Consider the following 27,563-nt stretch of genomic DNA (forward strand, 5'->3'; position numbering starts at 1 on the left):
AGAAGCTCCGAAATCTTTCACTGAAACAGAGATAGTAAGGCATGCTGCCTCTGTGCATTTTAAAAAGAAAACTGGTAGAAGTTTGTTTCTTTCTTGCACTATCCCCATGTAGTCTCTTGTTGAGATAAAAATCAACAGAAGTACAAAGACTAGAGCGCTTCATTTGCATTACTTTTTGAACACGATTTCCTAAACAGAGAAGAATGCTCTTTTTTTTATTTAACTTTTTTTTTGTACAGGAATTGGAGTTCTAACACAAGATCTATAATTTCAGTACCACTACCACAACAGATGAATTTAGTCAGTTGCATTCCTAATTTACAAATCCAATAAAAGACTTGCTAGTTTAAAGGACTTCTCACCTTTTGCATACAGCAAAGCATCAAAGATCTTCACTATTCTGTCAATCACTTGTTCTAGGTTAACAATCTGCGTAGCAGCTTCTAACAGGTTTCTGCAGACTTTCACTACTCTTGTGATAAAATCAGAGGAAATCCACGTGAACTGTATATTCACCACTGAATCTGAAGAACTCGGAGTATTCTTAGATGTGTCAGAGCTACATGGATGCGTTACTTTCTGATCTGTACTGTTAAAATAGAAATCATATGATCAATGCAACAGACTATAAACATTTAGTATTGTATTGCTTGTAAGCAAAGTTACTATGAGAATCTACTTCTTCAAAACATACAGGAATTATCCAATACTTGTCCTGATACATGGGCAAGCATTAAAGTAATCTACACAAATCATGGTAACAGTTAGAAGAAACTATTAGTCTCATGGTTTCACCTTGGTACCTTTACCTGGGAGAATTTGTTGGGGGAGAACAATGAACTATGCACAAAGCAGCTAGTCGCAGAATTACAGCAATCCCTTCTACAGTCTGAAGAATATCTGCTGTCAGAATGTCTTTCTCAAGGATAAATATTAAGGATACAGCTTTCTTGGCGATGGCATTCCACAGACAGCTCTTCGATTTCATGTTTACAGGACTAAGTCTGTAATTTGACCATATTAATTATTTTCCAACATATACTTATTTTTCAGAAAAAGATAAATCATCACAGCAAAACCAGAACTATTCCACATTGGATATGGGATTAGGAAAATACCAAATGAAGCTTTAGCTTAAAATGTGCTCTTTGGGAGAACAAGACACTAACTCTAAAGTTAAGTCTGCAAATCAGACTTATCTGAAAGGCTGTAAAGGTATATAACTCTACAATCCTTGTAAGGTCATGGTGACCGGGGTGGTTCCTGATGACTAAAAAAAGACAAACGTTACACCCATCTTCAAGAAAAGCAAAAAAGTGGATCCAAGGAACTATAGGCCTGCCAGCCTAATCTCAGTCCCTGGGAAGGTTATGGAAAAAGTCTTCCTTGAACTCATTTCTAGCCACATAAGGGACAAGAAAGTGACTGGGAACTGCCAGCACCTATTTACCAAGGGCAAATCATGCCAGACTAACTTGATTCCTTTCTACAATGAGGCAGGTAGCTCTGTGGATGAAAGGAGAGCTACTATTTGGAGGATCTCAACTGGCTGGAAAACTAGGCTGACAAGAACCTCATGAAGGTCAACAAAGACATAAGAATAGTCCCGCAACTGGCACAGAAACCCCCGTGCTACAGAACAGGCCGAGAGCTGACTGGCTAGCAAGCAGCTTTGGACAAAATGACACAGTGGACTTGTGGCAAAGTTGAATATAAGAGCAACGTGACCTTGTCGCCAAAAAGGTCAGCTACACACTGGGCTGTATTATCAAGAGTGAAGGCTGATCACTAGCCCACACCTGGATCGCAGCATGCTGGAGCCAGTTTTGAGTGCCCAAATACAACAGAGATCAACATGCTGGAGCAAGTCCGAGGAATCAGGGAGCTGAAGCACAGCACAAATAGAGGCTTTGTTCATCTGAGAACAACCTGACTTAACTAGACCTGCTTTAAGCATGTCCAGTGCCACAGCATAGCCACATACATGATTCTGTCATTCTGTATGTATTCTCCCAGCTTTTCTGTTTTCAGTGTGTAAAAATGAAAGTAATTTGCATTGAACATACTAAAAATATAGCCTCTTTAACAAAAGTTTGGCTTAAAATCATCTGTAGATTCTGATCCTTCAAAATATCATTTAGATCTTTGTCCAGAAGATCTTTCAATGTGACTTACGAAGAAACTGCCTCAAAATTTGTCATTTGTTATTATTCACTAGTCAAATTACTATAGAAGTAGTAATTGAGTAAGTGTCATACTGTACTGGTGTAGGTGATTTCTTTGGATGCTTTGTTAGGCTTAGTCGTCGTCTTTTCTCTGGAACTTCATCACTGCTGCTGCTCCACCCATCAGTATCAGAAGTATCTATTTGGTTCTGATGCAGGTCTTGAAAGATTTCTTCCGTCTGTGTTTTTAATGCTGTATAAAGTGGACTCACCAGATACTGGGATGGACAAACAACAGAAGTACCATGATGTATACAATGCCTTACTTGTCAAAGACAAGACACTACTGTTTCTTATTTAAAATAAAAAATTTCAAAATATTATGGTAACAAAGCTCTTAAAAACCTTTCTGTTCAAAAATCTTAATTACAAGATGAAAACTCTCACAAGCAATTGTGTCCTGCATTCCTGCCAGAGAGAATGCAGCTTGTACAGCTGTTTCCCAGTTCTTGCCATAATACCTCACTACCAAAGCGATCAAGACAGACACACCAAGTTTAAGAGACAATAGATATGATATGCATGTGTGTGTACAGGGTAGAGGGAATACGCAGCATATCAACACCTCATTATGATTTTAAACTAAAAGAGGGTAGATTTAGACTGCATATAAGGAAGAGATTTTTCACAATGAGGGTGGTGAGGCACTGGCACAGGTTGCCCAGAGAGCTGTTAAACGCCCCATTCCTGGAAACGTTCAAGGCCAGGTTGGGTGGGGCTCTGAGCAACCTGATCTAGTTGACACTGCCCCTGCTCACCACAGAGGGGTTGGACTAGATGGCCTTTAAAGGTCCCCTCTAATCCAAACTATTCTATGATTCTATTTTAATTCAAACCTTTCTGTCTGCCTGTCCCCAACAAATATGACTAAAAGCACATGGTTAGAAAGTAAAAGTAGCTCAGATGAAGGGAAATTACTTGTAAAGCTGCCCTTATACGAGCTAACTCTATGCCTTACCCCCATTTTATACTTTGATTACAGATATTCTTGTGCCTGCATAGATTCTCAATAGTTTAATACCTCTAAAAAAAAATAGGGTCCAGCTACAGCCAACTAATTAAAGAACTCTAATCTGTACAAATACATGAAACTGCTGAGAAACAAGGAGTATCCATCTAATTATGCAACTAAAAATAGCATTTCCTAGATTTTCTTCTTTGCACAGCGGTAGGTTTTTGTACATGATCTATTCACACGATACATACAGTTTTTAAAATTAACCTACCTCTTGTTCTTCCTGAGTTCCAAGCATATTCACAAAAATTCCACATATGGTACTGATATGGACTTTTCTTACTTGTAAGGCAGATTCATAGCCAATTGGAACAAACTCTAGAAAATACTGCAGTATATGGCAAAAAGCAGCTTTCAGCTTTTCAGACTTAAGACACCTAAACACATCACCTTCAAACAATACACAGAGCTTCTCTAGTAGCATATTCAAGTAGACAGGTTCAATATTTTTGTAAGAATCTGCTTCAAAAGGCAACAACGTCCTCGCCAACAGTAACAGTGGTTCTCCAAAGAGTTCCGATTCTTCAGTATCCATTTCAAGTGCTGACTGCAGAATTCTAAAAAAGACTGTGAAGAAAACACTGGCCAGTTGTTCCGGAGGTCCTCCTAAATTAACTAATTTTACTAAAAACTTCACTGCCAAAGCTTTAACTTTTGGACTGCCATGCTCCAACAGCGAGCAGCCTATCCCCCAGAGAATGACATCTTGTCTTACAAAAAACACATCTGCAACAATATCTGTCAGAATAGACATTAGTGTAACCTCCAAACATTCTACATTGGGCATACCCATCAGCTGTAATGGTGCCAATGTTAAATATCCCACATTGTCACTTGTTTTGCTTGAAAATCTCTCTACAGTCACTGGCCAGACCAGTGCATCGCCCCAGAGATGCTTTTGTGCATCTCTCTCATGCAGGAAGATTAAGTCTTGGAAAAGCTGTAGCAAGTCTTTTGTTAGTACTTCGAAAATGGAACAACTCTTCATTTTAAACAGAAAAAGTAAAGACCAAATGACGTCACAGATGTTCTTGTGCAACATGTTGCAGTTTGGAGTTGCAGCAATTCGGAGAAGCCTTGTTATGATCCAGTTACTAAATTCTAGGATAATAAAAAAGAAACAGCAAACAGAAAATTATTAAGATAAAAACCAAAAACTCCTATTATGAGCACCTCCTTGATAGTAGGTTGCTCATCAGTAAAACAAAAGAAAACTCTTCAGTTAAATGCATGTAGGCTTAGTAAACAGAGCACCTTCACTGGCCCACTTCTTCAGCAGATCTTATTAAAATAAAAAGGGGGGGAGGGGGAGAAGACAGACATTTTACACTGCGTAGTTCCAGACTTCTCCTTCTGTCAAATATGCCCTCAGGCAATCAATGTGTACAGAATATCTCATCCGACCTGATGATCTTAGAGGTCTTTTCCAACCTTAATGATTCTACGATCAACATGAACTGGTCAGTATCACTAAGCAATGGTAATGAATAAGGTCAAACTCTGTCCTGATAAGTTTCCATTATCACAAGTGCAAATCAATTCACAATATTAAAACTCAGTCATAATATTCACTTGCTTATAAATATGTAACAATGAACTTATGAATCTTTTTCCCATTTTTGTTCTTTTATATGATCCCATGGTCAGAAAATTTAAATCCTGAAAATATCAAGCTTCAACATAAACATTTTCAACAAACTCACCAATGCAACTGCATTCAGTTTCCTCCTGATTTCCATCCACATTTACAAACATAAGTGGGGAAGATTTCATGATATGTTGAATAAAATCAAGCAACATTACAGAACTTGGCTGTGAATCTGATTTCTTAATCAGTTCCAAAGCAACTTAAAAAAAACAAACACACATTTCTGAATTAGCATTGCAACAACCAACTTCACAAATTTTGTTCACCGCCTAAAGAGAAAGAAGAAATTTTTTTTTATAAAATACTGTAGTATGGTATTAAACCTGTATAATTACCAATTTGTGAGTGTGCTTAATTAATCCATGAAGATGCTTTTGTGCATACTGTAAACCCTCTATGCGACACCAAACTGTACTAAGAAAAACATAAATTACTCAGCTTAAGTATTAAGATCTAGTATTATATCCAAATATTTGATAAGTGAAGAATAGCAAATAGTTAACATTTTAATTATTAAAAGCACAATTTTCCCTAGGTTTATGGTCTTCACAGAAAAAACAAACTCTTAAGAATTGCTCTAAATCGCCAAGAAATAGAAGTATTTAAATAGTAAGTTCAGCTTAGTGAATCAGAGAGTTTAGCAAGATACTAAACATACCTGTTGTAATGGAGCTATATAGCAGCATCAGATATCTGAATCATATCAGATTTACCCAAATTTCACATGGTTAGTGAGCACAACAAGGAAATTATCTCAGATTGAGATAGCAATTAACCAGAAAAGTTACATGGTAATGATAAAATACAACACTTATGTATTCAAAATCAGTATCTAAAACAGATTGGCTTTTTGTTTTTATTTGTATAGCCTTCCCTTTCAGGACTACAAGAGAATTAACGAACAAATATTCTACAGAGTAACATGGATATGATACTTAAATTGATCAATTCACTGGACAAAATATCAATCTTACAGACAGCTACATGAAGTTACACCTTGGAAACAGTAAGGTACCCTTATGGTGATTCTCCTTGATGCAAATGTACAGATAACTACAAATGACAATTTTGTAGTATATGTATTTCACAATTGCCAAAATGTTGTTAAAGTACTGTAATAATTAGAACCTTCACGCGATTTCAGAAGTACTAAAATAAGGCTTTGGTAGAATTCTAAAATTAAAAATAAAGCTGTTTACATCAAAGTATTTCAATTCTGAAAGACCCTGTGAGTATTAAGACTTGCAAGCTATATTACTCAATGAACAATCACATGACATGATACTCCTGATTTTCAATGTTGCGAGCATTTATATTCATACAACCCTGCACTGCATTTCCCTCCTTTTTTCTTTTTTTTTTTTTTTTTTTTAAGTTACTTCACATCATCATAGCAAATACTTCATCGTGGAAGTTATTAAAAAATAAGTAACAAATGTTATTGCATTCATCTACTAAATCTCTGTTGAAAAAAGTTGTAACTTTTTTTTTTTAACAAGAATTACTTCAAGCATAAAGCAGATAATAGTTTTAAAAGATAGGGATGTAACACTTACCAACATCTACATCTGTAAGAATTCTGTCAATGAACTGGCAGAGTATTTGTCTTGGTTTCTGCACAACTATATTGTATTCTTCTGGACTAGCACTAAAATTAAAGGTACATTGTTTTGACATCATCTATTTTAAAATACAACATAATTATTTTAAGTCTATCTCAACAACACAAGCTTAAACACTAATTTTTTTCTCCTAGAAGTCTTCAAAAAGAAATACAGATTAATTTCTTGTTTCAGTGACCAGCTTATTGCCTGTTCCTCTTTCTCCTTATTCTTCAGAAGTATGAAGTTTTACAAAGCGCTGAAGATAATTTAATTTTGTTATGCAGTTATGTTTTATATATATTAAATCTACATCTGACAGACTAAGGAATTTATCCACAAGCTACTACCAAGCAACAAACCAACTTTGGTGCAGAATAAAAAGAAATTAAGAACCCGTTTCACCTTTGGAATTAACCAAAATTATTCAGCCGATTAGCCACCAATACCCTGGGTAAGAGGTGACAATAGCAACTGCCCAGGTGAGTAAGATGGCAGCTAGCTCTTATCAGGTCAAATCTTCAACATGCAATTGCACCTCCACATCAGCCAGCTGCCCACCACAAAACCAAGCTGCAGTCTTGATGCTGCCATCAAAACTTTAGAGCCAAACACTTTCAAGCTCGTTTGACTCTCAGTGAAACCACACTACAGACGGAACGAAAGCCCCCAGGACGCAGGGTGCTCTGCGGGCCAACCCGCCTCTTCCCCCAGGTTCTACCAGCACCACCCGAGGGGCACGGAGGGTGCAGCCCCGGCGGGCGGCGGGAGAAGGCGACCAGGATGAGGGGAGGGCGCAGGCGCAGGCCCAGCCCCGGGAGACCAGGCGCAGAGGTGGGGAAGGGACCTTGCTTTTCCACCTCCCCACGCCACACAGAGAGGGCGAGGCCGGCCGCGTTCTCCCCCCCCCCCCCCCATCCCCCCACGCGGCGGAGGCCGGGTCCGTCCTACCTGGCCAGCTCCCGCAGCGCCGGGATCATGGAGGCCATCTCCAGGCCCTGCTCGGCCATGGCTCCCGCTTTGAAACAGGCCGCGCGCCGCCGAGGCGGGAACTGCGTGACGGCGTCCGGCAGGACCCAAAGCTCCTCCGTTGGCGAAGGGACGGCTGCGCTCCCCCGCGGCGCCGCTGGCGTTTAACCGCTTCGTCACCAGCCGAGAGCGCGGTCACGGCGCCTCGGGCCCGGTTTCTCATGGCCCCGCACGGGGACCCCGCGCCCCAGCAGGGCTCTACTCCGCGGCGCGGCGCACGCACAGGTAACAGCCTAGCGGCGGCCGAGCGCACGCCGCCGAAGCGCGGCCATTCCCGGCACGGGCACTGAGGGGCTGCCGGGAGCGCCAGCCGGAGCCCGGGCTGCGGCTCCAGAGGACTCCCAGCGCACAGCGGGGGAGGGAAGCGCCGCCGTTCTGAGGGTGGCTTGCAGCGATGGGGGGGAGCGGCCCCGGTCTGAGGGGCGGCGAAGAGGAAACTTCGGCGCTGGCCGAGAAACCCCCGCTAGAACGGCCCCTGGCAGCTCACCGCCCCCGTGGCGGCACCTCCTCGGCGTGCCCCGGCGTCCCGCCACGCCGCGGGCAGAGCACGACCACGGCTGGGCGGCCGCCAGGTCTGTCAGGTGCGAGGCGGAGACCGGCCCCAAGCGAACCCCTCCTCGGCCCGCCCCTGCCGCCTCGCCATTGGCCGCCGGCTCTGCCCGTCCGCCCCCCCGGCCGCGCCGGCAGCAGGTGGCGGCGGGCCCTGGCGGGCGGCGCGGCACTGCGGGCGGCGGCGGCCGGGGGGCAGGTAGGGCGCGAGCGGGGTGGCGGCGTCGCTCCTTGGCCGGGGTGAGCCCGGCTCGCTGCGCTTCGGTGGTGGGAGGGTGCGCCCCGGCCGCGCGGGGCTCGGCGCTGCTCCCCGCAGATCGCGGTGAGGAGCGCGCTTAGGAAACAGTCAGAGTGTCGCGGCGGGTTTGGGTTTGGGTTTTGTTTTTTTTGTTTTACTTTTAGCGTGCGTTGCTTCCCGGTTGCGTTCCTTTGGGGGGGCGAGCGCATAAATGCGTGGAGCGTGAAGGGTGGTTTGAGTGGCGGGGAGATGCGTGAGGGGAGGCTGGAGCTGCGTTCTCCTGTCCGGGCGGTGCTGTCGCTCGCGCCGCGTTTGTGCGGGATCTCGGGCTCGGCGGCGGTTCTGGGCCGAGATGAAGCCCCTCGGAGGCTGCTGCCGCCCGTCCCGCCTGCCGGGGCCGCGCCTGCGGCGTGGGGTAGCCCCGAGCGGGGTGCGCGGGTCTGCGGCGGGGGCGGGTTCGTTTCCGGGGGATGCTCTTCGGGAACCTCGGTGTTTTATTCGTAGGTGGTTATTTTCGTCCTGCGAAATACGCGTGTGCCGTTTCATTAAAACGTCTGCTGAGCTTTCAAAGGTTGCTGACGTGGGAAGGACCTGGAATACTCTGAGAAACTTTGCAAAACATAACCGAGTTTTATCTTAGGTTCTTTTCCAGCGCATATTGCAATGTTTTCTACCAGATGACTTTGTGGAAGATTAGTCTTTCGAAAGTCATTCCTAGAGAGAAAGCAGAAACCGTGTAGCTTTACATCTTTGGTTGAGTAGAACTTTAGTGGTCCAGGAAGGCCGAGTATTTCTGGGTTCTGTTATCATTGCTATTTTGAAGACAAAACCTTCTACACAATTTCAGTTTAAAAAGAATCTATTTGTTGTGAGAACAACATTCTGAGTGTAAATTTCCAAGCTGGAGACAACAATCACTAAGAAAGGTGTAAATTGCACTGCTTGCTGATTTAATGTAGTTAAAATTCCCGTGTCATCCCTGATGAACTTAAGAAAGATAGCAAGATATCTACTGGCATCTTGGAAGAGTTTGAGCAGGCTGTATTATTCTTTAGCTTTCAATCCCAAGAAATATGATAAATTTATTGAATCGTAGACTGATTTTTTGTTGCTGTTAGTAAAGTGGGGCACATAAAGTGCTTAATGAAAAAAAAAAAGTGCTTTTGCCTGAAAGTCTCCTGAGTCAACAATGAGGTCATATTAATATAGGTATTGTAGAAGTGTCATAGGTAGAATGCTATATAAATTTTTGGTGCATTTTTTTAAGCATTTACCAAGCACGTGATTCAGGCTTTCTTCTTTTTTTGTAATAAGTACTTGTAGCAATCCACTGAAAAGAGATGTCCTTCAGCGGAAGTGAAGTTAGGAGACTTTACCTTCCTGGCTGCAAAGCCCCCACCTCCTGCCTTCTCACCATATCATCAAGTTCCTTCTGCTGCTGTGGTCTTAGAAGATTCTAAGAGTGCCCATAGTAATAATTTCATTGTGCTGTGAGGATGTAAGAAGTCTTCTGGGTGCTCTCCATAAAAACATTTTTATGGGCACTCCCCAAACCGTCCAAAGAAACACCAGCTGAAACACCTGACTTTGTTCCTTGCTGTTTTTGAACACACAATAAGCAGCTCAATAAACTCTTAATTCATCTCCTTGTTTTTTTTCTTAGGCCATTATTTTATACTTTTATGTGAGAGTGACTCATGACTAGTGAAAATGGCGTGCCTTGAGACCATTCTGTATTTTCTTTTCAAGTGCAGAATTCACATTGGTGAAATGAGTCTTAAGTGTGCAGAGCTCACAGCTTGCAGACAGAACTTGGGGGAAATTCATGCAGATAGGTAGAGCTAAGTATCGAGTTCAATGTATGTGGCACTGCCAAGATTTCTGCGGAAGCTGACGTTACCCTCTTTTTTTTCTCCCCCCCCCCCCGTTTGGTAGTCCTCTCCCTTGATAGCTGCATGATTCTTCCACACCCAGGCCTCTGTCCTCTTTGGCTTTCGTTGCTTCTTTACCACACTACTCTGCAGGTCAATGTACTCATTTTAAGGCACTGAGTGACTTTGCCTTGGACCAGCAGGTCCCAGAGCACAAGAACATGTTGACTGTACTTTTGTTCCCTCTGTTCTTGAATTCTGAGATACAATTACTTTTCTTGGGGCTCATCCACCGTGTGGATTGAATGTATATGAGATGTTCCCCCATGTGGTTAGCGTGACTGCAGTTAAATCTCAGCTGCCTCTTGCAGGTATACACAAGTGATTATGCCAAGACATTTAAATGCACATGTGTGTTCCTTGATACCTGAATGAACTGTGAAGTATAAACATACAGGCTGAAATGGTGGTCAGAGGAAATGCAGCCAAGGTGGTGTGTGGGGGTCCTCTGAACTGTGCTAAATAGTTTCATGTAATATCAAGGTGTTTTTATAGCTTATCATTTGCATGGTTGCTGTACTAACACCCAATAGTCTGCATGATTACTCAAAGACTGATTTCCATATATAGTCATGAAAGTGGTTGTCAGAGTAGTTGCCTGACCTTTGAATGCATCCCATTGTTCCTGTACACCATAAAAACGTGTATTCCGGCATGGTCTGTTTTTATCTATGCCTGTGTTACTTAGTCAACCTGGCTGGAATGATCAGGCACAGATTAAAATCATAATCTCATCCTGAATATTGGTTTGATGACAAAAAAAAAAAACAAAAACAAAAACAAACCAAAAATACCCCAACAACAACAAAATTGAAACAGTAAATGGTGGTAACGACCACGGGCAAGCCAGCGACTGAAAAGCAGAATATGTACATCCAACTACTAAGCAAAAACTAACAAGAGGAAAAAAAAAAGGTGAGGAAAGAAAATATAAAACATTAATATCTGCTTTTCTCCTGTCTTTTATTTCTATTTGTAATCAGGACAGGTCCTAGTTCTGTAAGCATTTACCCATGTTTTTTATATGAATAAGTTTGTAAGCAGGTTTAAAGACTAGTGATGATGTAAAATTAAGCATTTGAGTAATTTGAAGAACTTTTGGAACTTGGCATTATTTATATAGCAGCAATGACTTTTTTTTTGCTTATCTACAACTACTACTGTTAAAAATAGTTGCCTATATATATCTTTGTTACTTGTTTCTTGCTTTCTAGTATTTCTAGAAAAGTATTATTCTTGAGGCTAGTAGCTGTGGAGAAAACTCGCAGAAATGTATTTACTACCAGGATCAGTGTTACAATATCAAGATTTTCTGAGATGGTAATTTTTGAATGAGAGTAAAATTGCTGGACTCTAGTTCCCTAAGGCAAAATTTACATACTCTCAAATGCTGATTTTAAAAACAAAAAAATGCAGAATGAAAGAATGTAGCTGTCATAATGATTTTGTGAAGGAAATTTTTCCATGGTTTAATTGGCTCTGGAAATTACTGTTTTTTTCAATTTGTAGCAACTGTGATGCTTAAAAATCCCTTAATAGAGTGCAGAACTCTGGAATAGTCATACTAGAAGAAAATGGTGCAGTGTTTTAATTTTAAATGTCATTTAAACAACATTTGAAAGTTCTGGCGGTTGTAATTACATAGATTCTTTTATTAAAATATGTCTTTGAATGACTGTACTGGCTACAATTTTCATAGTGAAAAATTGTTGGTCTCTGAGAGAGACTTAATATGAGGAGAAATTATTTTCTGTGGAGTCCTGGCTGGATGAGAGGGGACATAGCTTGGTGCCGTTGAGCAACCCAGGTTCCGATCCGGAGGTGAGCCTTGGGAGCGACTGACACGGAACCCTGTTGGGAAGGTAGAGTGACGAGCTCGGGACACTGGAGCAGGGGGAACGTCACCGTTTCCTGCCACACTGTCACTTCCTTCCTGCCATGTTGTTGTTTCCTGCCACCGTACTGTTTTCACATCGAGATGCAGCTCTGCACCAATCACAACGAGTTGCAGTAGCTTTGCCTATATATGGATTAGGGGTCTAACCATTCAGATGCTGTAATTGCTTTGCTATATAAACCTTGTTTTGCTGACTAATAAAGGTGAACGATCATACTCATATTGGGGTCACATCGTTACAATGGATCCGTAACCCACGCCAACAATTTTCCATCTGGTTCTGTGTTCCATACTGATTAAGACCAGACTAGAGTTTATGCATGGGAATATTAATAAAAGTTCTGCTAAATGTCAACTTTCCCCATTCCGTGGCTTACTATAGAAACCAAACACAATGGAGGAGGGAGAAGCGGGATTCCCAGTTTTTGCCCTTTTACCCTATGTCTTTAGAAGTCAAATAAATTAAGCCTATATATCTTGGAACAGTATTCATTATTACCCTTTGGAGGAGCACATGTTACTTGGTATTTTCTCAGTACTTGGAGATTTCACTGCTCTGTGAGGATTGTGTCAATGGAATGGATATCACCTGAACAGCGTGTGATATGGAAATATCTAAACTAAAAAGATTGTTTGAGTACTCTTACATTTAATGCTTCCCATAAAGTCTGTGTGTAATGTTTGGTTGCCACCCTTCTAGTTGCAGTAACTAATTAAATAAAATATTTTCATAGCATTCTCCATGATGTGTGAAATACCTCACATCCATGATAACTGTTTCCATAAAAACTGCAAAAATCACCAGGTCTACCTGTGGATTAAAGCAAATGTAGAGCAGGAATACCAGCAAGTAAAAGGATCTGATCCTAGCAAACAGAATTATTACTGGAGGAGGTTCCACTGTATTGTGCTGGGCAACAAGGAAACAATAAATTGTAAATATAGTGCTGGGAGAAGATATCTAAGTAACTGCAAATGCAAACCTGGCTGTTAAGATCTGTGTGAGATGGTGTCTCACTAGCTCATTGCAGCTGTGACATTCACCGAGCAAACAGTTGACCCGTGGTCATATTGTGATATGCAAAGGGATATTAGCAATGAAAACAACAACTGGCATTGGTCAGGTCAATATGGATCAGGAGTTCCAGGTTACTGATAGAACCAGTTCTGCATTACAGTCGTGTAATCCCACTTTATTAAGGGATTTTTACGCGTCACTGTTGCTATGTCTTTAAAAAAGGGCTACAAAATGAAACAGTAAGGATGACTTCTCTGTTCTCCAGTATATTATGTTTGTGATAAAATTACTAATTACATGATTTCAGCTTTGATTCAGCTGGTCATGTGTAGGAAATAGTAAATGTCATCATGACCTTATTATATACATAATTATTTGTTTTGGTGCTTCTAAATGTAAGTTAATTCATGAATTTCTAGATTGGGGGGAGGATGTGTTCTTAGTTACTGCTATTACGTACGGGCACCCAAGGAGAGTACAGATAGTACATCACAATAGCTCATCAAGGAGGCTGGTATTGCTAAGCCTCAGAAATAAATTATGCATAAAGCAGATTGTGTGTTTCTACATGTGTGCTTTTGGTGGGAAAAGGATTATCAACCCACTTACAGGGCTCTCTTGCAGATGTTTCCTTAATAATAATAGGCACTAGCAAAAAAAAATAATGCTGGATCCAGTATTACCCAGTTTAATTCACTTAGTGTATTCATCCTTTCATCTTGTTAATAATCATTGGTAGAATGGACTGATTAAAAAAATTGACATGTAAAAAAGATGAAATATTAGGCCGTATGTTATCAGCAAGATTATATTTACTTGAATACTAATTTAAAGTATTTGTCTCAGTGTAAGCTTCAAGAGCTGGCTGTTTCTTTTCAAACCAGATGTTCCTGCATTGCGTTTTGTTATCCAAAATTTTTATAGTTTGGAATGTTTTTGTCTTGGTGATTTATCAAGCTCCTCTTCTAGCTCCACGTCTCCCTTTCTCCTGTTTTCTTTCCACGTGCCCTACCATTTCTCTTTGCAGTATTTTATCTCCTTATGACAGAGGGAAACTTGATTCTGTTCTTTCGTCCTAAAGGTAGGTCAATATAAAGTAGTGTGAAATTCTCCTTTTCCATTGAGCAGAGTTTTACTTCTGCAATGGTTTTTAGTCCTTCCAAGCTTGATTTGTAGAATCAAGATATATTTAATTGAAACTAGTATGGATTTCACCAGTGATACAGCTGGCGTCAGGACCAAAAAATCCCTTTTCCAAAAAATCCCTTTTCCAAAGGGATTTCATTACTCTGCTATTACTATGTGTCACCAGGTACGTATTGTTAAACATACATGGAAAATAGGTATCTTCTGTAAGCTACAGTGCTGGGAACTCTGTAATGTTTTGAATGAAGTAAAATAGAACTTTGTCAGTGTTAATTAAAATATACATGTGGGCTTGCCACTGCAAAGTGGAAATTTCCATTGTGTATATGGGAATTACTCAAACTTTCTTTTTTTTAAATTAAGCCTGGCAAAATTTCAGTTGCCTCTTGCAGTTTAGTGATGTTATATGTGTCTGTCTGAGCTTTTGCATAAAGATGGTATTAAAATGGAATGCAGTCTTTTTTCAATAAAGATTAAAAAAAAAGAGGAAACTAATGTGTACACCCCAAAAAAATTTCTAAAAATCTTTGAGACCATTCATTCTGCTTGAAGCTCAAACCTCCCAGTTGTCTTATTCGGCATGGGCAAGGTGGTTTGGTCACATCTTACCAGAGCTGCTCCCAGGAGAGGCTTGCCAGCAGCACGAGACGAGTTGTTTGTCATGCCAGAGCAAATCCCTGCTTCTGGCACTCTGTGGTAAGATTGTTTTCATAAAGTGCCTTGCACCTGAAAATGGCAGCTATTGAGTCAGCTGTGCTGGGCTTTTGAAAAGGCTCTATCTGATAGACTGGCTGCCTTGGGGAAAGTAGAAATTATGAAATGGTCCATAGTAATAGATGCACATGTTTCTGTTGTGTTCCAAAATTTCTGCATGCTTTCCCTCCTGAAATAATTTTTGTGGTGGTTAATCTATGGAACTAACTCTTCTGCCATATAGTTTGTTCTTTAAGCTACCATTCTACTTTTTACTACCATTCTGCTTTTTACTAAGTAAGTTAAGATCAAGGCATTTAAACTCAATAGGATTAATCCGTATCAGTCCTTCTCAACCAAACAAGCATATGTTGGATGAGTGATTGGGTGATGCTGTAGTCTGTGTGCTACCTAGGTAGTGCTTCATGAAGATGTTCCTTCAGTTGTATTGCTTTCAGCTGGACTCCTAACCAGAGGGAGATAGACCAGTAACAGTGGCAAAGCTTGTCCCTCAGTGTTTGAACAAAAGTATGGAAGGTAAGCATGGTGTTGGCTTGCTAACTGATAGTGGTAGCACAATAGATGTTTCTGTGCCTTGTTTAGAAATTTTAAAATAGGACTTCATAGATGACTGTTGAATGCTCAAGAGCATTATTTTTGGAGAGTTGGAAATATGAGTTGTTTTTCATGAATTATCACTGTGTAAAGTGGTAGTAAATAACATGACAGGATTATTCAGTTTTTGTGAAGGTCAGTGGGAGGAGGAGGAGTGCCTTGGTGTGGAATTGTAGCTAACTTAAAATCCAAAATGTTTGCTTATTTAGATAAAATGGTGTGAAATAAAATGTATGTCTTGTAAGAGCTCTTCCAGAGACATGTTTTGCCCTTGCAAAAGAACTGAATTATCAGCAAGCTGATTTCTGTGGTAGTTGATCACACTTTATCATTTTATCATGACAGAGGCAGTTTTTAGCTATGTATTTAATTTGCTGAATATGTGGAAAGCTGCTCTCAAAGTTCTAACAAGTGTTAGGACTTAGAAGCGTGTAAGAAATAGAGTGTAACGGTTTGGAAAGACATTGAACTGTTACCTGGAAATTTTGGAAGACTAGCTTTTAATGCATGCTATGAGAGCAAACAATGGTCACACTACTGTGGGACATTTTAAAATGGCTAACACAAAGCAAATATAAGTACATATTAAATTTAAGAATACTTGAAATTCATGTTTAACTGAATATAAAGACTACTTAGGTAATCTGCATGACCAGTTTACAGGATTTTTCTGTGTAGTAAGTATTGTGCACTATAGTTACTAGACTGTAGATAACTGCATAAGCATATCTTTCTCACTTTATGGGGCTTTAGGTCACTAATTTTCAAGCAACAAGTAATTTTTTTAAAACTATCATTTTCAGATTTGTAAGGGTTGTTACTAGCCCAGCACTATTTTGTATGATAATGCTTTTACAGTACTAGGAAAAAATTATATGATTCCTGAAAAAAGGAAACAAAATTTCTAGTTGAAAAAATTGTGCACATCTTTATGCATTGTTTTGCATATTTGCAGTGTATTAGTTAAATGCTTAGGATGTCTGTTCTTGTTGCCAGCTCAAACAATTAAAAAAAAAAAACCAAAAACCAAAAAACTCCAAAGAATTTGTCTAACCCAATTTGGTAGAGTTTTTTTATTTCTGTTGTTTGTAAGAAAGATGGTAAAGTTTTCCCCTAAGCATCAGAAACAGCTTTATATTCTTAAATGAAAGCTGTCTTCTAACCATATGAATCCTAAGGCTGAGGTTTTGAATAATTTAGTTACAAAAAATTTGCTCAGAATTTTCTTTCTTCTCCAAGATGTGATTAAAAATGACAGTTGGCAACAGCAACTATAGATGTTTTCTTCTGGCCTAATAATTAAGAACTACAGTACCAGCAAATGAACTGTGTGTGCCCCAGATAGTCTTCTAGTTTAGAAGCTACGAACAATACTCCATTTAGTTTTAGTTACTCGGATTTACCAGTGTGTTCCTTTTACCCTCAGTGTTATAGCAAACGTAGCTCCTAAAGGCTATGAACTGGCGAATGGGTCGCATGTACGCATCTGTGGACTCCGCAGAGATGGACAATGAGATGGTTTTGAAATGCTGCCAGCTGCTTTTGCTGTGTATTGTAAAAGACCCTCCTTTTACCTCTAGGTTGACCAATGAAAAAAGAAAAACAAAAATAACCTATGAATTTTCCATGACAGAAAATCCTGGCTTGCTTGTAGTATAGTAGGTGATCAGTCTAATCTTCTAATAATCTTTTGAACCATGTAGAGTTGAAGGGGGAATTAGCAGGTGACAGAAGACCATACTGCCATCTGATAATTAAGGAAAACTGAAAAATACTCTGGCAACACACATCTATTTGGTACTGTTTAGTCACTGCAATTACTGGAATATGAAGAATATGTGGATGTAAATTGAGTTGCTGAGGGCAGGAGAATGAATGTGCATTTCTATTGTTACTCTTAATGATCTTCACATGATTAACTTCTAGGGTGACCTTAAAACTAAGTTCATTAGTAAGAGTTAGTCTGTGGCGCTCTGCTAGAGTTTTAGTATTTGTAGCAAGCTGAGGTTTCCTACTTCAGACTATCAGAGAGCAGGCACATGGAAAGATAAAGGCAGCAGTTTTCTGGACTGTTGCAGTTGCACTGTTTTAAGATCTCCCTCCCCTTCTGCCTTTTAGGCTGTTTATTCACTGATAGCTTTGTTTGTAGTTTTGCTTTTTAAGTTATGTGCTAGCTAAATGTTATGTTCATGTCTGGAGAAGAGAAAAATGGTTCATAATGTTCCAGTTGGCTTAAGAAAAAGATACCTTTCTGAAGTTACGAGTGCCACAAAAGGGTAAATTCCTTAGCAAAGAACACAGAGTACAGTATGTTCTGTCTCAAGCGGCACCGCATCTGGAAGAAATAGAGGCTTGGGACAAAAACTGACAGTCTTGCAGAAGATATTGTAAAAGTGTCAGTGATATTATAACAGATTAAACAATTGAAGGTGAGTACACTTTGGTTGTAGCAGATAGAATGCAAAATCCAGCAAACTCTGAAAAACTGACACTCATAACATGAAATTGTAATTTGATAATAGCAGGAGAAGAATTTTGGTTGTGAAATTGGTAATAACAATTGCTGTGCTAGAAGCTGGTAGATCGTGAAAATCTGTGCTGTTTGTTGTATTTTAATGTTTCTAATTACTTTTTTTTTCATTACTATAAATACTGACATGGAGATAACATTGCAACTACTTGACTTTAATAGCACTATCACTTTTAGAAAAGTACTATTTAAGTTGTAATTTAGAGGCAGATCAGTAGATAAGTCAGTGACTTCCGTAGTATCATCAGGTCTCATTATTTGACTGAGCTTTCCATGAAAATGGAAGATGCTCTCAGAAGTCACAGTTTGTGGGGTTGAGAAGTTACGTGAGCATCTGTTTAATTTTAAAAGATACCTAGTCCTTCCAGTTTCAGAGACAAGCTTCAAAAGTTAATGTGAGAATAATTTGGAGTATCTGAAAACGGAAGACAGATGTCATTCCATGTGAGTAATTGTTAAATCCTTTGGCATTTCTTGGTTTTTTGGGGTTTTTTTTTCTTGTTGTTGGTTTGGTTTTTTTTTTAATTGATTAGGGTCTGACTTGTTACTGTTTTTGAAAAGTTGGGGTTGTGACTATTGCTTCTGGTTAGCTTTTCTGTTTAGTCATTAACTAGCAATGCTAATAGTTTATTAAAGAAGCACAAAAAGAATTAAAGCATAACCCTGAAGTTGTGAATCCTATTTGTAGAGTACTGGGACGCCCAGAAGGCCATTCTATCAAATGTCGACACAGAGAGAATTCTTACTGATTGATGCAAATGTTTCAATAAGAATTTCCGGGTTTGTTGCCTAATTAAGATATGTATTGGAGAATATTTATGTGGGAATTTCCTATAGAAATAACGCAATTTTTTATTTGTCACTGTAGTTGCATGCTAACAAAAGCTGTATGTGCCTAAACCTAGACAGAGAAAGAAAGAGATGAAGTATCACTTGCTGGTGTGTCTTTTAACTCACTCCCTTTTGCTGTTGTAAACTTGATATGTAATGTCAGCCTAGGCACAAAAGAATGACTTGAGGATGGAGTGCCTGGATGAACTTGCTTTTGTTAGTGTAGCCTTTCCATTTATATTTTAGTGTGGTTTGCTTTAATGAAATGTCACAGAGAAACCAAGTTTGGACTTAAAAATATGATTCTGTTCTTCAGAGCAGTGACTGTTAATCAAATGGGTTTTATGACAAACTGTTTCCTAGTTTCTCATCAGATTTTCTATATGTTAATGATAGACTCTTTCCACCTAACATGCATTTGCATGGTAAAACTGCTGCTATGCTTTGGCCTCAGTAGGCATTCGTCTTGCAGCAATTGCTGGGTTTGGCACCCTGTGCTGCGGTGACTGTGGTGTTGGTTCAGCCTGTATTTTTTTCCTTGCTTTTGATGGCAGCATCCAAGATACCAGCTTCCAGTGCTAACTGGAAAGCATGATCCTTGCCAACTCTGGCCTTCCAGAGACAGTACCTTTGCCTGATCACTGTGTGGGTGCCTTCGGAAGTGATACGTAAGCAAAGACATTCATATGGGTAAAAATGGTGGGCATGGGGACAGGGTTGGTGAGGCAAGGGTAGCCATGTAGAATAGGAAGAGCAGAAGAGGTGCTTGATGGGAGCTTGCAGAAATTCTCCAGGCAGGAGGATCTAGCACGTTTGTGTACAGGGAAGCCAAATGACTAGTCAACACGGGACATAGGTTTCAGTGTAGTACATTGATTTTTTGGAGAGTATCAAATGATCCATCCAGAGGGCAAATGATAATGCTGGTGAGAGGAGATAAGAGAAGGTCATATAAAATGATACAGTGTATTAAGTTGATTGAACTTTCTGAAAGTAAGACAAATCTGGATTCTGGTCAAGGCTCAGTCAGATGCTTCTTGGACCAGTGTAAAAATTCTGGTGTTTACACTTGTAAAGACATTTCTTCAATCAAGTCACCTTAATCTGTCCTGAGCCCCATTTTAACTGTTAATACCTTGCTAATTAATTTGCATGTAGCTCTGCAGACATATATTGCTTGAATACAGACATTGTCATATGTAAAATGGAAAAGCAAGATTTTTGCTTTCACAACAGTGCCTTTAAATGTTTAGTTTATATTCCAAAACTCAACTTCAGATTCTTGGATAAAAAGATGAGATGATGAGGTTGCTTCATTTCTGTTACCATCATTATTTTGAGTTATAGTGGGGAGGCTCAGTAGTGTTCTTGAGCTGTCTGAGGAAGACATGTTACTGCTTAATGTGAATGAAATTTTTCATTGTAAATGTGACTTTGAAGAGAAGCAGAAATGATTGTAACTGTTATATCTGAAGCACAGAGGTGGGGATGGGTCTCTCAAGTGTAAGCCACACAGCTCTCAGAAATGGGCTGCAAGTGTCATTTTTTACCAGAACTTGTGAATTTCCTTTTTGAGCCCTAGTTTTATCTATATCAGTAAAAGGTAGAAATTATTCTAGACTCTGGACAGTTAGTGTTGCTTTAGCTTCTACCATAAATGATTTACACTGGGAAGATTAATATCACATCCGTTATAATCCTAGTAGTTTCTTCAAATGTACATTTTCTAATAGGCTAGAGATGGCACTTGTTCTAGGGTTTGCTCAACACAGGGAAGGTCTTCTGCATGATCTCATGTCTCGCACGGAAATTCCCTAGTCTCTGTTTTTGCCTACTCTTTCCTCTCCTTGTGTACCATTGATGGTGTGCAGGTTTTATTGCTGGATGCAAGAGTTTCTTGTTGTAGGATCAAAATGTTAGTGAGTAAGTCTGTGACTTTCTGTGTGTGTAGTGAACTATGGAACTGAGACATTGAGGAACCTTTCTGTTGACGCTAACACTTGCATTTCTGTAGCAGCACTAAACAAGAGCTGCTTCTGTCTCTCTTGGAAGGAATATCATTGCAGTTGCATTGTACTTGAGTTAGTTGTTTCTGAAGTTTTTCACTAGTTTATTTATGGTATGATTATTAGAGATGCTGAAAATCCACACAACTGAAAAACTTGTCCTTACTAACTCTGGTACCTTTGCTGTGGTAATAGCTGAGAAGGTGCATTGTGAGCCTCTGGATGTTCTATACCTGAATGCAAAAGTAACTAATCTAGCTAATCTAAATTTACACCAACTGTAAAGCTTGATTAGAGTGTTTCAGAGCTGAATTGCTATGGGTTGGTGGCACATCTTCCTAGCTTCTGAAGTCGTCCAGGCATTTAAACTTGTGTACTGTTAGCTCCATCTCCAAGCTGTTTGCCTGCAAGTGGTTGGCTTGAACTTCTTTAAAGGGCGTGGTAGGACCATCCTTTTCTACTGTAAATGTAGCAACTCTATTCTTGTTTATTCTATTTCATTTCCATGAGAGCATAAGCTTCTTTTATTTGCATGTGGTTCTGAAAACAGTTTTTAGTTGAAACAGTCTCTTATTTGTGAATAGTTGGTACATTTAAGTTAAACATTAAGTTCTTATGCCTTTTGTATTCTTCCTGATTAAATGTTTATGTTGTTGAGGAATGAAGCAAATATTTAAAATGTTTGAAATTGATCATGAACGGTAATTAAGATTTATGGTTTGAGAGTATTCAGATTCCTACTGTGCTTTCATTTTCCTTATGTGTCTGCCCTTCTCTTGACAAGGTTTAGATACCATGTGCATGCTGTTATTGAACTTTCACCAAGGCAAAGGTTGTGCATAATAAAACCAAGAGCAATTGCCACTTTAGCAGATTCGCCGTAACCAACCTTTACTTTGGGGCAGAGTTCTTTGAATTTAACTATGTCAGAGATTCTGTAGGGAAACATTATTTTTGTGTCACTTAATTTGTCCCTTTTTATGGCACAACTGTCCAGTATTTTATATTGTTTACTTTGATTCTATACTCTATAATTTATTAGAAAGCTAATATGTTATATTTAAATTACATAAAATATACAGTTAGTTCAGAATATTTAATCTTGAAGATTTTGTCAAGTAAAATGTAAAGCCAGTCTCAAAACTGGAATGATTTTGCGTCACATTAAGGGTTGTAGTTGTTTTTGCAGACAATCTGATTTTGTATTCTGAAAAACAGAAGTGTTGTCTCTCCAAGAGATCTGTGAGAAAAATATTGTTTATGTATTTCCGATACTGGCTTGCCTGATATTCTCAGGTCCTAAAGAAAAGCTGCTCGTTGCATGGAAGCAGCTTTGTGTGTATGTTGGTTTGGTTTTTTTTTCTGGGAATGGTTTTCTAACAGATAGGGAGCCCAGGACGCGCTGTATTGCAGAAGTATGCAAATTTAACTTCCTTGCGGTTCTCTGTTACTTGCAAAAGTGATCTAACATCAACTAGTGTGTTATGAATGACTCTGTTTATAAACATCAGAAAATACAGTTAGAAAGCAGTAACTTGTGCACACAGCTCCACGGGGCTAGTGGTATTGACTGGTATCACCTCAGCATCCCGGTTTCACAGAGAATGGCACTATTTCAGATTTGCTCTTGATGACATGCTCATTAATGCCACAGCTTGTTGTATTAAAGCAAGTGAGACGCGGGTAGGCGGAACAGTGGCCTGTGATCTGTTGTGGGACTTGGGAGACTGGAGTTCACTTCCTTACTTTTCCCTTGCTCTTTGGAACCGGAGGGGAAAGTGCCATGTCTTGGCAGCTGCAAGGAGCAATTGCAGAGGTGAATTTGTGCATGCCAGCTGCTATTCTGAACTACAGCACATTTAGTCCAAATGAAATGGAAGAACACAGACTCATAGAAACCTTGACACAACAGATTCAAGCAAGAGTTTTGTGAGTTTTATAGATCAGGAAACATCTGGGTTAACGTGGGATGAGCAGGCATTGCTTTGCCTAAGGATATGGGGTAGACAGATTTCATATCTCTGTTCCAGAACAGGGGATAAAATGCTCCTAGCCTTGTACTGGAGGCAGGTGAAACTTGTTGAACTCTTAGAAAAATACCTAATTAGGCAAATGAGAACAGGTCACACATGGTCCAAGATAATCAGTTTGGACAAATTCAGCCCGACGATATGGTGTAGCTGAACTGTGAACAGGTTAGGTTTGCAGAGTGTTTCAGGAAAGGTACTTCCATCAATGCTGCACACAATAGCATGTTTTCAAAATTACTTTTGCAGAAGTGGTGCTTCTGGCATAGGTAAGGTTTCCATTGATGTGTTTTATTAGAAGTACTGAATGCAACAGTACAAAGCTTAGGCAGCCTGAGATCCTTTTGAATGATGCATGTGAAGGAAACTACGTGAAATTGATACTGTTGATGAATTTGCATGGCTATTCTGTGTACTCAGCAGCCAAAGGAGGCTGGAAGGATTTTGTTTGGATGAAAAGGTATCTTTCTAAAGTAAACATGTATCTGCTTTGTAACAGAATTACTCTCCATCCTGACTTAAGCCTCAGGCAACTATTCTGTACCTATACCATAGTAGGTGACATCAGATCAGGCCCATGAGCAGTCTAACAATTAGGTATCTCAGCTTGGTGTTTTACTGCTTGTTCTTGAGCCACCCATGTTTATCTTAAAGGCATAGTGGAAAATGTTGATTTTATTACTCATCAGAGTTACTGTACTATGTTGAATAAATTCCTGTAGAGTGAATAATTAACTTCAATGTAAATCTTCTAGTCCTCCTTCCATAAGATACATACGTGCTTAGTGGGCACAAAATTTATCACTCTGGCTGGTTTGATGGTCTTCCTCTAGCAAAGATCAGTACATACAGTTTTGGAAGAAGTTAAAAATACCAGTTTTTCCCTCTTAAATTAGATCTTGTTCACTGTGTAATGCCGTACATAGAAAACTGAGGAAAATTCCATGGATTATCAGTTTATACGTTGAAACGTAACATTTCTTCATTGTTACCCTCTACCTTTTAATAATTAAAAACTTTTGATGGTAATAAATGCATCCAGCCATGTTTATGACCCCAGGCTGAGAAACATACGCTCCGACTCTTTCGGGTAGTGAAGCTACAGACTGACTGCATGATACTTAAAGAGCTTTTCACTTCATACTACTTTGTTAATAACTGTACCTGATACCATAATTATACCCTGTCTCTTCTTTTAAAAATTAGCAATATGTTTCAGCAGTTGCAATATCTTTTTTGGGTTTTTTTTATTTGTATAGCAAATTACTTTGCCCTTTCAGTACTCTCCTGTTTTAAAGGTTTACAAGCATCCTCTTTGCTTCATTAGAAGTGAATTTATTTTTGTATCTTCTTTCTTTAGAAGACCAGGTCCTCATCCTTTTACAGACATATTAGATTATTTCTTTCTGTGTTTAGAGGACTGTGTTCTGTGATCAAGGCTACTTTCACTTTGGATAACATGAAGTGTAATTCTCTTCTATTAATGTCTCCTGAAGCTTTTTCACTTTTTCAGGGAAAGATAAGCTCTCTTTCCATATCCTATACCAGTGTAAACTATAATAATAATAAAATTAGAGTCACTGAACCCTATTGATTATTCATTTTGTTATAAAGAGTAAAAGACTGATCACAGTAAGTTAAAAAGTTAATCTCCAGTAAATTTGTTTTTTTTTAAAAAAAAAAGTTAATCTCCACTGCTCTTTTATTACAGGCCACCATTTAAACGCCTGAAATAATTTGTCCTTTCACATTGTTTAAAGGATTGATTTAGTTGTCCCCTAATCATCTTTATATTTGGGGGATCAAGAATAATCTTGGCATAAGTAAAAAGATTTTTTCCATGTAAGCTGGGGGGGGGGGAAGCCCCAAACCCAAACAGAACAAACAAAAACTTGGGCAGTTTTATCTTCTTGGAAAGATGACAGAAACCTCTGTGTGTGTATTCATATAAAGCTAACTTTATATATATCAATGGCAGTTAGTTCCGTTGCTCAAATTCTTATAACATGCAAGTCTTTTCACGGATGTTTAATTAGTATTTCCTCAGTTAAAATACAGCAGCATTTTCTCTTCTCTCCTTAATGAGTAAAGGGAACATCTGATGCATATCCTTGTCTTAAAGTTCCTTTTGTATGTCTTATACCTTATAGTGCGTTCTTTTCTCACTGAGACAGGATAGAACTTCTGGTTTAATCTGGCGAGAGCTAAAAAGGGACCAACAGTGCATGAAAGCTTTCCTTTTCCCACCCGACTGGCTTAAAGAATCCCAGATAAACTAACACAAGAATGCTACGGGTTACAGTATGGGTTTTGTGGGGGGTTTTTTGCGCTAAAAGCTATAGCAGTTTGATTCAAAGCCCAATAAAAGAAGCAGAATTGTAATGTTTTGTAATTATAGACAGCACATACTAGTAACCAGCTGATTATTAACATAAAAGCAGTAATTCTTCTGCACAACCTGTATTTGCAAATTATGCTAGCTTGGCTGTCATTAGAAACAACAGATTGAAGGATGATGCAGCAGTAGAGTGGTATTTGCGCCAGGGACAGAGGAGGTGTGTCCCTCATGCCAGACAAAAAGAACAGCCACAAAAGAAAATAAGCTCTTGAGTCAGCATTTGTTAAGTCTGTCATTGTTGTAGAAGCAGCTGCACGTGGAAACAAGACAAACAGAATTTGAAATGAAGAGCTGGATAAGCAATTAGCAGTTGCCAGCAGGGATGGAGAAAACTGTTGGGCCTGATTGCCTATTAACTGCTCTGTTTTTCATGACAGCTTTGATAACAGGTCAAAAAAGTGGCAGGAGCTGCTGCTTGGCCTGCTCACTGTATCCGTTGTGGTTGTTCAGCCACAGACTCTCTTCCGTACACAAAGAAATACCACGATGGCATCAACAGTAGTTTGTGTATGTATTTGTATTGGATGTGGAATGTTTCCAGGAGACCCCAGTGCACTATCTTCAGATACGAAAAGCCTTCCCAGGCGTGGAAGGCAGGCTGGGAATAGATGAATATTGTCAGTTCATGTTAAGCATATTGGTGAGGACCTAAAAGAGGATCAAGGTCACTTTCTCAGCATAAAAACGGTGTTTGTACCTACCCTGTCCTGGGGCAGTAAGAGATGGTTTAACGTAAGCATAGACTGCAGAAAATCTAAGTGTCATATGAACACTACCAGAGTAGAGAGAAGTGTGTTCTTTGTAATCAAATATATCTTTCAGCAGGTAGTTGTGGTTCCAATAGACATGTACCTTGGGAGGCTTAATGTTAAATCTTGTCGAATTGTCTGTGGACTGAGTCATCTTGGGTGGTGATAAGCCTGTGTGTGCAAGGTATTTATTAGTTTAGACAGAAGGTCCCTGTTTGTATATTGTAATTCTCTGAAATGTTGAACTAATTTGGGTGTTGTCTCCGATTTCTCCAACTAGATCTGTCCTGAATGCCAGAACCACAATTGCAGCATTTCTGCCATTTAATTGACCAGCTAATTTACCCTGTAATTATGTAATAGGGTATTTAGGACTGTCTTTTTAGAGCAGAGGTATTAGCTCTATTTATCTGCTTTGTTCAAGAACAGATGTTTCTACTATGTTGCTGAAATAATCAACATCTTTGGAAGTCAAAGATTGCTATTTTTTGAAATAGAATATGATGGAAAATCTAAACTATGACCCATAAAAGGGGAGGGGTGAAACTAATTGCATTGCAACTTTGCAGAAATTGTTTTTGATAAAATCTGACTCACGGTAATGGTAAATAGTTAAAAACATTGGCTGTATAACAGAAGTGGTGTTGTCTCTTGCACCTGTGTGGCTAAATATTTCACTTAAGCTTTGACGTGCTCTTTCTGTATTTCAGAAGACTGTCTTCTGGGTTTTTTTGCAACTTCAGAGTCCTTTGAATTTCCTCAGTAATTTGGATTCAAATGTTTACATTTTCCCCCCACTTTTTCCATAGTTCATTATTTCTATATTTTTAGTTGCCACATCAGGGTTCCAAACAAGGTACTTGCACTTCCAGAAACAACTGTGTGTAAGGTCACTTTTTCTGAATCTAGATTTTAAATGTGTGGGGGTTTTTTTCTTTTGGGTATGAAGACTGATACATGCTGCTAGTAAGCTTAGCAAAATGGATGAGTAGGATTTTAGTACTTAAATAAGATTGAGTGACATGAAGGAAAAAGACTTAACTTGCCACCCACACTCAAGGCCATATCCTCTGTGACCGACAGGAACAGTCCCAGTGAAGACACACAAAATACTAACCCGAGTAAAGTAGACAAGATCTCATTAAAGTAACCCACTGTTGCTTAAAAACTGTTTTTATATAGCATCATGGAAGAAAACTAAATGACTATGGAAACATTATATAGCATCATGCAAGAGAAGTAAACTATGGGCTTAAAAGAAGCAGAAACATTTGCTGAGATGAGAATCATCCAGTGAGCCCAAATAAATATTTTTACTTTTGTACTTTGAGACAGTAATCCCATACTCTTGTGACGAAAAAATTTATTGTGTTTTCATGAATGGTCTGGCAATACAGTTGCTTAGAAGGTTTCACCA

The 27,563-nt window shown here is 39.4% G+C and overlaps 2 protein-coding genes across 7 annotated transcripts in view; one reads left to right on the forward strand and one right to left on the reverse strand.

The window, feature by feature from the left end:
• Positions 1–7,523, reverse strand: part of ATR (ATR checkpoint kinase) — a 43,337-nt gene extending 35,814 nt beyond the window's left edge. For 3 of the 5 annotated variants that reach the window (XR_012763637.1, XM_075418002.1, XM_075418005.1), the window contains exons 1-7: positions 7,441–7,523; positions 6,445–6,536; positions 4,944–5,087; positions 3,452–4,341; positions 2,259–2,443; positions 810–1,004; positions 363–589 (exon numbers count right to left, since the gene is read on the reverse strand). Coding sequence is in view for 4 of the 5 variants with exons in the window: in XM_075418002.1 (XP_075274117.1) it covers positions 363–589; positions 810–1,004; positions 2,259–2,443; positions 3,452–4,341; positions 4,944–5,087; positions 6,445–6,536; positions 7,441–7,499 (1,792 nt within the window). In the remaining variant the exon portion in view is untranslated. Of the gene's footprint in view, positions 1–362; positions 590–809; positions 1,005–2,258; positions 2,444–3,451; positions 4,342–4,943; positions 5,088–6,444; positions 6,537–7,440 lie in introns of those variants that run through there. The other 2 variants (XM_075418003.1, XM_075418004.1) reach the window with 2 other exon arrangements.
• Positions 7,524–7,646: 123 nt separating this feature from the next.
• PLS1 (plastin 1) overlaps positions 7,647–27,563 on the forward strand; it is a 48,619-nt gene continuing 28,702 nt past the window's right edge. Inside the window, exon 1 of one of the 2 annotated variants that reach the window (XM_075418008.1) lies at positions 7,647–7,743. The gene's annotated coding sequence lies outside the window, so the exon portion shown is untranslated. Of the gene's footprint in view, positions 7,744–8,196; positions 8,267–27,563 lie in introns of those variants that run through there. The other variant, XM_075418006.1, reaches the window with a different exon arrangement.

Source organism: Opisthocomus hoazin, chromosome 4 (assembly GCF_030867145.1).
Source record: "Opisthocomus hoazin isolate bOpiHoa1 chromosome 4, bOpiHoa1.hap1, whole genome shotgun sequence".
In the NCBI taxonomy this organism is placed as follows: domain Eukaryota; kingdom Metazoa; phylum Chordata; class Aves; order Opisthocomiformes; family Opisthocomidae; genus Opisthocomus; species Opisthocomus hoazin.